Source organism: Salmo trutta, chromosome 21 (genome assembly GCF_901001165.1).
Source record: "Salmo trutta chromosome 21, fSalTru1.1, whole genome shotgun sequence".
Lineage (NCBI taxonomy): Eukaryota > Metazoa > Chordata > Actinopteri > Salmoniformes > Salmonidae > Salmo > Salmo trutta.
In genome coordinates this window covers 31,650,126-31,660,397 of record NC_042977.1, presented here as the reverse complement: position 1 = coordinate 31,660,397, position 10,272 = coordinate 31,650,126, and the positions used below count along the sequence as shown (strand labels likewise).

General features: G+C 41.9%; 1 protein-coding gene across 1 annotated transcript; it reads left to right on the top strand.

Moving 5' to 3' along the window:
• Positions 1–216: 216 nt before the first annotated feature.
• Positions 217–1,761, top strand: LOC115157169 (CCAAT/enhancer-binding protein delta-like). Its single transcript, XM_029705185.1, has one exon. The coding sequence runs from the start codon at positions 482–484 to the stop codon at positions 1,403–1,405; it is 924 nt and encodes a 307-aa protein (XP_029561045.1). The 5' UTR covers positions 217–481; the 3' UTR covers positions 1,406–1,761.
• The last annotated feature ends 8,511 nt before the right edge of the window (positions 1,762–10,272 follow it).

Here is a 10,272-nt window from a genome sequence, read left to right as displayed (position 1 = left end):
ACATGTAAATAGATACCCGCATCGCCCTCTTGCGGCAATGTTTGCAAATACAAAGGGGTCTATAAACTCTGGCTTGGTATACGCAGCATGAAATTATGCACTTGTAAATCAATACACTCGTAGTAAAGAGGGTGGCGTAGTAAAGAGGCGACCACGTGATTCAAACTCAACTCTACTGGCTTGTCAAAGGGGGAGTTAAACCTTTGACGTAAGCAGGGGAAAGTACAAAATACACTCCGCGAAATACAGACGCTTCAGAGAAGTTAGAAACAGGTCATAACCTACAGTGTCTATACAGCCACTATTTTAGGATAAACCTAAACACCACTTGAAAGAAGCAACGGTGTGGAAAATAAAAAGAAGCTATATTAATACAGAGTGAGCGTGATACATTGTTGCATTGTATCAAGCTTGTTCCAACTACTTGACTACTAACGAAATATATTGACGTCCGATCCCACGAGGGCAGAAAGCAGAGTTCATGTGCGACATATACAGCCTGGATCCTCAGTGCGTGTCTTCACAATGCAACATGAGTTGGGCGGTGGAGCCTATCAACTTCTACGACAATAAACTGAGCAGCGGTCTCCAGGGGGTCTGTAAACCCGGTAGAGGTGATCATGGCACGGGCGAGGAAAGCACCATGGCCGAGCTAAGTACAGCCCCTGCAATGTACGACGACGAGAGCGCCATCGACTTCAGCTCCTACATCGAGTCGATGACAGCAGTGCCACACCTGGAACTCTGCAACGATGAACTTTTCCTTGACTTATTCAACACTGTGAAGCAAGAAAAGACCGACTTCTGCATGTCAGCCTCGACTACATCGTCCAGCAACATGCAACATATGTCAAGTTGTTCAACCAACGCATACGCATTTGGAAGCCAAAAAGAGTCCGAGAGGAAGCTGAAGGGGGGATTTGACAAGGGGGCCTTCAGCGCACCGATCAAGCAGGAATCGGACTGGAGCGACAGTGACATGTCCTCGTCGTTACCTTCCCAGATAGAAACCTGCGAAAAGACCTCCGTGAGCCGTCTCATGGGACAACCAACTCCGCCAACAACCCCAGAGCCCATCTCAAGCCACTCCGGTGTCAGCTCAACCCAGTCCTCTCCTCGGAAGGTCGGCAAGGACAGAGTGAAAAAGAATGTTGACAGGTACAGTCATGAGTACCGCCAGAGACGCGAGAGGAATAACGTTGCGGTGAGGAAAAGCAGGGACAAGGCAAAGCAACGCAACGTGGAAATGCAGCAAAATATGCTTGAACTGGGTTCAGAGAATGACAGATTACACAAAACCATCGATCAGCTAAACCGTGAGCTCACTGGGCTGAGGGATTTTTTCAAGCAGCTTCCCAATCACAATTCCTCGTTTGTGGGGGCCACGGGTGGGGACATCCGGTGATAAATTGTCACTTTCTAATGAACTTTTGAAAAACATACCTCAACAGACTTTTATTACCATCTGTGTAACAGATGCATTACAAACAAGCGTACATTTATGGCACTGGAAATGTACTGGAAACCGGAGGCCTACTCCCATATTGCTGCCATAATCGTTTTAGGGAAAAATGTTTTTGTATATTAAATTATTTTACCACTTCATTTCCATATTGTTATACCAGATATGATACATGTTTTATCATTCCAGACTTTGTATACGAGCAAGAGCATGCTCACATTTTTATATAGTTTGTATAAAAAACTTGAAATATTTGTCTATATGGAATCTCTAATAAAAGTGCTGAAAAGTCATACAAATCATCTGGTCTATGTGTGTGTTTGGGATGCATAGATTATTAGTACACATCAGTGATTATAAATGACTTGGAATGGTTAAAGTGGGTTTTATTTGGATCTGGTGGTGCCAAGAATCTACCTCTGTTGGAATTGGGCCACCTCTGTAGAATGACATTTTCACAGCTATTTAAATAAAGACCAGAAAAAGGTCAAATAATAAAAAATAAAAAAACCAACTATACATACACTAGCATAATACAAGGTTTATTGACTGAGTATAAGCACCATTCATCTTCAGAGATATATTAGGAGGTATATATTCAAGGAAACACAGAGAAACGTGTGGCTAGTTACAGCAAACAGGCATATTTTACAGTCACCAGTTGGACCCACGTGGGCCAAGTTTGACATATGTTACTCCTCTCTGGTCTGTCAGTTCTAACCTTGGGCTGTCAGCTCCTGGGTCCTAACGCGTCCTCAGTAACACACAAACAGTTCTATTTTTTCACCAATTATTCACATTCTGTACAGAGAGAGCTTGTGGGACTGGGCTGAGGAGGCCTCAGTCTTTCAGATTTATTTCATGGGGTCCCACTCCCCACTTTGACAGCCTCAGAGGCAGATGTCTTCCAGGCCGATGCACAGGGCAGGTTTCCTGGTGACCACACGGACGTAAGCGCTGATGGGGCCCACCTCCCTCCCCAACACATTCTCCGCCGTGTAACCTGGAAACTCCAGCACATGGGCAATCAAAACCTAACCATGGATCAATAGTCCTAGGCTATGGTCTTACATACAAGTTAGACATGCTCAATGAGAACAAAAGTTGGAGCTAAGCTAACCATCAAATGTCAATGTTACTCTTATCATATAGTTTCTGACGACAAAACACAATATTGTTATTATTAGATTGGCGGGGGGAAAACACCTAATGCAAAAATTCAATAGACAATATATGTACTGGGTACGGTATGTGATGCTGATCCACTTCAGTTAACCTGGGTTGCCCGGATTCTCAATAATGGATGTAAGCCAAGAATATACCAAGAATGCTCGATGGTATATGATGGTCAGAGGCATACATTTAGATATATGGCTCTGATGGTGGTATGTGGTGAAACTAGTGGTTGTATCTTAGAAGGCAATATAGATCCAACTTCAGCGACACTAGTATCGTGTGGCTTCTCTTACACTATTGATCTGTGTGAGTGTGTGAGGCCATTGTTCTAAACAGATTGTCACGGATCCCTCCGGAACTTTCATTGCACACACCTGGCCCCTATTCCCACTGATTGTATTTGTATATATGTGGCCTTTGTTCACCATGGTGCTGTGGATTATTGTTACAATGTCCGTTGGTGCGTGTGAGTACCTGTGCTGTGTGTTTTGGGCTTTCGTGCCATTGTGGATTGCGCAGATGATTACGGGTCTCGTCCCGTGTGTTAATCATTGTGCGTGTGTGTATTTATTCGAGGTACTCCTCGCTCTTTTTCTTGGGTTTCAACCCTGTGTTTTGTGTACGTGTTTGTTTGGCGTTCGTCCCCGTGCCTTTACACGGCACGTCGTAATTTGGGTTATAATTTAAAAAACTGTTACACATTCCTGCGCCTGTCTCCCAAATCATTGTTACCAACGTGACACAGATCTCTTATCACAGTCTAACTATGGGACATTGGACAGATGACAATGATGTCACTGTGTCAGCAAATATACTGAGTTTGTTCTGACACATGGGAGGATCCAGATGCTGTACAGGTGCACTTAACCACACTTAACTGAGAGATAAGCACTGTCTACATAAATAAAGGAAGGTAATGTACCGTATATTACATAACAGGTGAGCGAGAGAGAACTCACCTCATGGCCAGAGGCTGCAGAGTACAACACAGACATGGTGGTGCTCTGCTGGAGCTAGAAAACAGCAGAGAGAGAGAATAGTCACCATACTAGGTGTTTGAATGGTCTGTACTGGTCCATCAAACTACAGTTCTTCATATATTGCAGCACATGCATTATAAGAATGTTATAAGATATTATAAGCATGGACTTTATTTCAGAGCATTTTTCGACTGTTTCACGTTCCCATAATGATACAATCAAAGACTTTATTTGACAGCGACACTGTAAGAAAATACAGAAGTATGAGGATACCCTTAAAGTGATAAGATGTTTTGAGCTCACACCTTGATTAAGATTAGATTTGATCATACTTCAATTTCTGCTAATATATGCGTATACACTGCTATCACACATTGAAAATACAGCCATTTGCCAATACACATTCACATAACTAGAACTCAAAATCACAGACTCTCGCCAGGGAATCACAAGCCACACAATCGAATGATTGACTAGAGACAACACAGACATAAGGTGTTATAATGCAGATGATGACTTCACATTTCAACCATAATACCGAAGACCCCTCTGGGAAAAATTCAGTTATTATATTCTATTGTATTGGTAAACCAATAATTCAATCAGTTTATTAGGCTTATCCAGTATAGCTTATCAGCAAGTGCATTGAAGACTTACAGCTTTTGGGGTGCCATCTCCAAGCAGTTACTCCCACATAAGCTGCAGACTGGCCAGGAGTAGGCCATGTCCTCATCCACACCAACTATCACACCCTGCAAACACCAACACAACCATCAGCACCAGCCAGAGAAACAAACCACTACAGGACAAAACACTGACCAACCTGGCTCACATAGGCAAGCAACAAGGGCGGAAACTGGGACTTAGCGGTTTAACCATCTTATCAATATTCCACTGTGGTTTGGCTTAAAAACGAAAGATATAACTAGCTCTGTAAGAAAATAAAAATGTAATTCTTATCTGTGAGATGATAAGGACAGCAAGCCTTTACTCCCTTAACCAAACTGACACATTTTCAGTTAATGACCTGAGATGCAGCCCCACACACACGTGCACACCAACTTATGTAAGATAAAGTGCCTTCAGAAAGTATTCACACCCCTTGACTTTTTCCCCCCAATTTTTGTTCTTAGAGCCTCAATTAAAAATGTAAGAAACTGAGATTTTGTATCACTGGCCTACACACAATACCCCATAATGTCAGTGTGTTTTTAGAAACTTATGTTTTTAGAACATTTTACAAATTAATTAAAAAGTAGAAGCTGAAATGTTTTGAGTCAATAAGTATTCAACCACTTTGTTATAGCAAGCCTAAATATGTTCAGGAGTAAAAGTGTGCTTTACAAGTCACATAATAAGTTTCATGGACTCACTCTGTGTGCAATAATAGTGTTTAACATAATTTTTTTGAATGACTACCTCATCTCTGTACCCCACACATACAATTATCTGTAAGGTCACCAGTCGAGCAGTGAATTTCAAACAGATTCAACCACAAAAACCAGGGATGTTTTCCAATGCTTCACAAAGAAGGGCACCTATTGGTAGATGGGTAAAAAAAAAGCAGACATTGAATATCCCTTTAAGCATGGTGAAGTTATTAATTACACTTTGGATAGTGTATCAATACACCCAGTCATTACAAAGATACAGGCGTCCTTCCTAACTCAGTTACCGGAGAAGAAGGAAACCGCTCAGGGATTTCACCATGAGGCCAATGGTGACTTTAAAACAGTTAGAGTTTAATGGCTGTGATAGGAGAAAACTGAGGATGGATCAACATTGTATTTACTCCACAATACTAATCTAAATGACAGAGTGAAAAGAAGGAAGCCTGTACAGAATAAAACATAATATACACTGGTGTTGGTTACCAAGACGACATGAGTGGCCTAGTTACTGTTTTGACTTAAATCTGCTTGAAAATCTATGGCAAGACTTGGCTGTCCAGCAATGATCAACAAGCAACTTGACAGATCTTGAAGAATTATGTGCTAATATTGTACACCGCTTTAAAATTTGTATTTTATTTAACTAGGCAAGTCAGTTAAGAACAAATTCTTATTTACGACGGCCAACCAGGGAACAGAGAGTTAACTGCCTTGTTCATGGGCAGACCAACAGATTTTTACCTTGTCAGCCCGGGGATTTGATCCAGCAACCTTTCAGGTTACAGGCCCAATGCTCGAACCACTAGGGTACCTGCCGCCCGAGTGTATGAGTGTAGATAAAGATATATTAAACCCTTTTCTATACTACAGAGCCAAGCAGAGCTGTACCGTGCTGACCTGGTTACGTGCTGGAAAGGACAAGACCAGCTTACCCAGAAACACTCAGAGCAGTAATAGCTGCCAAAGGGGATTCTAACATGTATTGACTTGTGGGTGTAAATATTTATGTAAATGAGATATTCCTGTTTTTCATTTTCAATAAATGTGCTAACATTTCTAAAAACATGTTTTCATTTTGTCATTATGGGTATTGTGTGTAGATGGGTGAAAAACAAATACATTTAATACATTTTGAATTCAGAATTCAACACAACAAAATGTGGAATAAGTCAAGGGATATGAATACTTTCTGAAGGCACCGTAGATCATTTCCAACTTGATAAAAAAAACTCTGAGCCTTCACACAGAGCCAGGCAAGCTGCCAGAAGTTAGAAGGTACTTATGAGTGTAGATAAAGACATATTATACCCTTTTCTATACTACAGAGCCAAGCTGGCCTGGTTACCATAGTTGCTGGAACCCTGCTGGAAAGGACAATTTGAAGAAAAAAACTATCTGAGCCAGGACAGCATGGTTCAGGTTCGTGTAAATATTGCGATTCAGGCATTGGTGTTTGTTGTATTATTCTGCCAGCTGATCAAACATGGAAGACCAGTGAGAGAGTCCTGAACTAATCCAGAGGGTTAACAGTTTGATCCAACATGGAAGACCAGGGAGGGAGACCTGAACTAATCCAGAGGGTTAACAGTTTGATCCAACATGGAAGACCAGGGAGGGAGACCTGAACTAATCCAGAGGGTTAACAGTTTGATCCAACATGGAAGACAAGGGAAGGGGACCTGAACTAATCCAAAGGGTTGACAGTTTGATTCAACATGGAAGACCAGGGAGGGAGACCTGAACTAATCCAGAGGGTTAACAGTTTGATCCAACATGGAAGACAAGGGAAGGAGACCTGAACTAATCCAAAGGGTTAACAGTTTGATCCAACATGGAAGACCAGGGAGGGAGACCTGAACTAATCCAGAGGGTTAACAGTTTGATCCAACATGGAAGACAAGGGAAGGAGACCTGAACTAATCCAAAGGGTTAACAGTTTCACCTTTGATCTCTGCTGTGACACAGGATGTTAACAGATGCAGCTTATCGTGATTTACTCAACTTTCCCTACATTTGCACATAAAATAGGCTGTAGTGTAGACAGACAGTGAATGGATTTGTTTCCACTACCTTAAGGGCTTTACATTACTCTTAAGTTTGACTTGATCACTTAAAGGACAACTCCACCCAAAAACTATATCTTTTGGCATTTGTTTCAATAGTACATTGTTGATATAGTCCCAAAATGTTTTGCATGTCAGCAATCAAGTTTTCAAGATATGTAACTTTCAAAAAACAGAAATCTGGCCCGTAAAATGCATGATGGCCAGATTTCTGTGTTTTGAAAGTTACATATCTTGGAAGGTTGTCTATTATCTCTTAATTACCATTAGTAAATAGAGAAAGAGCAGCTTGTCCTGATTGATAAGTCATTCAATAAACACATACCAAAACATATTGGATTAACCCCAAAAAAAGAACACAAACCAAGTAAATTTTACTCACAAATGACTTTGCATGTATACCAACAAGGTGTGAGTGCTATAAAGTACATTCCTTGAATGATTCGTTCTTCAGTCCACAGCTAGCTACATTGGTGGGCCTTAAAAGGTTGTCAGAATCTGTGGCTCAACTGCTTGAGGGAAAATGTGAATAACAGCGGAAGAACACAATGCATTCGACTAACCACAAGAACACCTCTTTGTTTCTCACAAAGCTAGACATACAGATAGGCTACAGCCACAAAACACTCAAAATAACAACTGTTTGTCTTTCTGTAACAAAACAACATCTGGGCCAAAATAATTGATTAAGGAGGACAACGTGACTTTCAAGCCACAAAGGTGAATGACGTGTACAGTATATATACTGACCCGAGAACATGCAAAGAGAGTTAGGTGGTGTTTCTGGGCTCAGGGGATCCAGCCTCACATGCTATGGTAAAGCCTGGGGCTGGGCCTGAGGTAGAGGCTGAGGTAAGTACTGGGCCTGGGACAATGCTAGTGACCATTGGCCCACTGTGCTCTCAGTATCTGGGCATCACACAGATACCAAAGGCTGCACAAATGACTGCTCCACGCACAGGATCCACACACACACCTGAACATAGAGAGAAATAATGCCATAGCATCATAAAAAAGTAGTTTGAACCTGACATTGGAGGTGATAAAAGACAACAACCTGGCACTTGTCTTTTCCTACTAGCACTGACTGTGCTGATATTTTCGTTATTGAGATAGTGTACTGACTACGACTGTGAAATGTGCTTGTCTCACCTACCTGTCTTAAGATGAAAGCACCCCCCCGGGCTGCTGCGTCAGACTGGGCTCAGTTACCACCAGCTAAACCTCCCCTGGGCTCTGACCCACATCACTACTTTGAGACTGGAGGGGAGAGGGATGGGTGGAGAGGGAGAGATATAGTGGGGGACGGGGATAGGAGGTATCATTCACATATTAGCCAATATCATAATAAAGAGAACAAGAGAGAAAGGGAGAGGGGATCAGTCATTACTGCAGATTAATAGAGAGAGAGAGAGAGAGAGAGAGAGAGAGAGAGAGAGAGAGAGACACAGAGAGACAGAGAGAGACAGGGAGGGAGAGAGAGACAGAGACAGAGAGGGAGAGAAAGAAATGGGTGTGAGAGACTATGAGCTTACTTGGAAAGTACAATTCTAAGTGTGCTGTCTCAAGTACAATTCCTTATGTGCTGCCTCAATAGACACACACACACACACACACACACACACACACACATACTGCTGACTCCAGTCCCTTAGGCAGTGTAAGACACTTATCAAGTGTCTTAGTGAATAAACACATTTCTGTCTAACTGTTTGTGCATCAAATAAAAAGCACAAGGCTCTGCTGGATCAGTGTGGTTGCTCTGATTCATTTATTTGATGACTGACATGAAAAAGAGTGGTATAGACAGAAAGCATTGGACTTTGCCACTCACTTTGTTCTGGGCTATTACTGTTTCTCCCTCCCAGAGGTCAAAGGTTTCACAGATCAATGGAAAAGAATGCCTGGTAGATATATTAGTATGCATACAGATAGTGAAGGCTGCTCTCTACGTCAGTTGTTGCCTCTTGTCTTATCAACAGTCAGTTGAAATCACCAGCGTCTGTCCACCACAACAGGACGTGATCATGTTCCTGTCAACTCTTCAGTTGATTTACATCTAACGTCTCTAATAAGATACATATCACAGATGACAGTTTCTCAGTGATGTCTATACATTCTTATTGAATTCCAAGATGCATTTGAAAGTACCTGCATTCTTTGTGGATGACAGCTACAGCGATGGCTGCTGAGCTCACACTGAAACATTAAACAGGTAGTTACTTACTACAATTCATATTTGATTTCTACAGGTTCAACAAAGAGTCAGAGTAAAGGAAAAATGTGTAATCTGGTGTTAACAAAACAATACATGTTTGGAGGAATAGTTGGGGAGGTAAAAACAAGGAGGAGAGATGAAAGCATCTCAAACTGTTGAGTTGGGTTAGACTTCAGTTTTGTGTGTGTGTGTGTTTGTGTGTGTGTGTGTGTGTGTGTCACTAGTTACCTGCAGTATGTCTCAGGGTTTGTTGTGTAGGAGGCAGGTATAGAGGGGATAAAAGCTGTCGACTTCCAAGGTCTTTGCTGTGTGAACATAAAAGAGATTGACTTCTGACACTCTGTTCAGAGGTGCTAAGTACTGTCGGCAGGCAAACGTTTGACAATCCTACCGGTGTGTCTGAGCTTTAATTCAGTCAGTACAGAGAGTTTGCATAGGCAGCTTCTTATGCTCACATAAATGAACCATAATACCATGGGTTCTCAATATAAATTACAGGGGTGTCACAGGTGACCAGAGACTGTCTATCAGGTTAAAGAGTCTGTTATACCTGTGAGAAAGAAGACGAAGAAGACCGTGAGGTACAAGCTATACAGAGAGGGAGGTGTAACAACATCACAGTTCGTTTCACTTCTATGGAATCACAGATCTGTTAAGGCAGGGTACTTTATAGTTTCACAGAATCAACAGAAAGCATGCTGAGACTGGTGCGATACACACACACCTTCCTTTATCACTATCAATCTCACACACACTGAAAAGTGGAACATAGAACAAACACCCTATGTAAATCACACACAAAAACAAGTATGGCTTCTATTGGTTTCAATGGACAGTTTTGATGGCTGAGGGTCTGGATGTTGCAAAACCTGGAAAAAAAGCGATAGCATCCCCACCCCAAAACCAAAATAAATGAAACTTGTTCTTGTTGAGTTCAGGACCACCAGTTAGTCAGTGTGGGAAAGGTGGAGTTGGTGTTGCT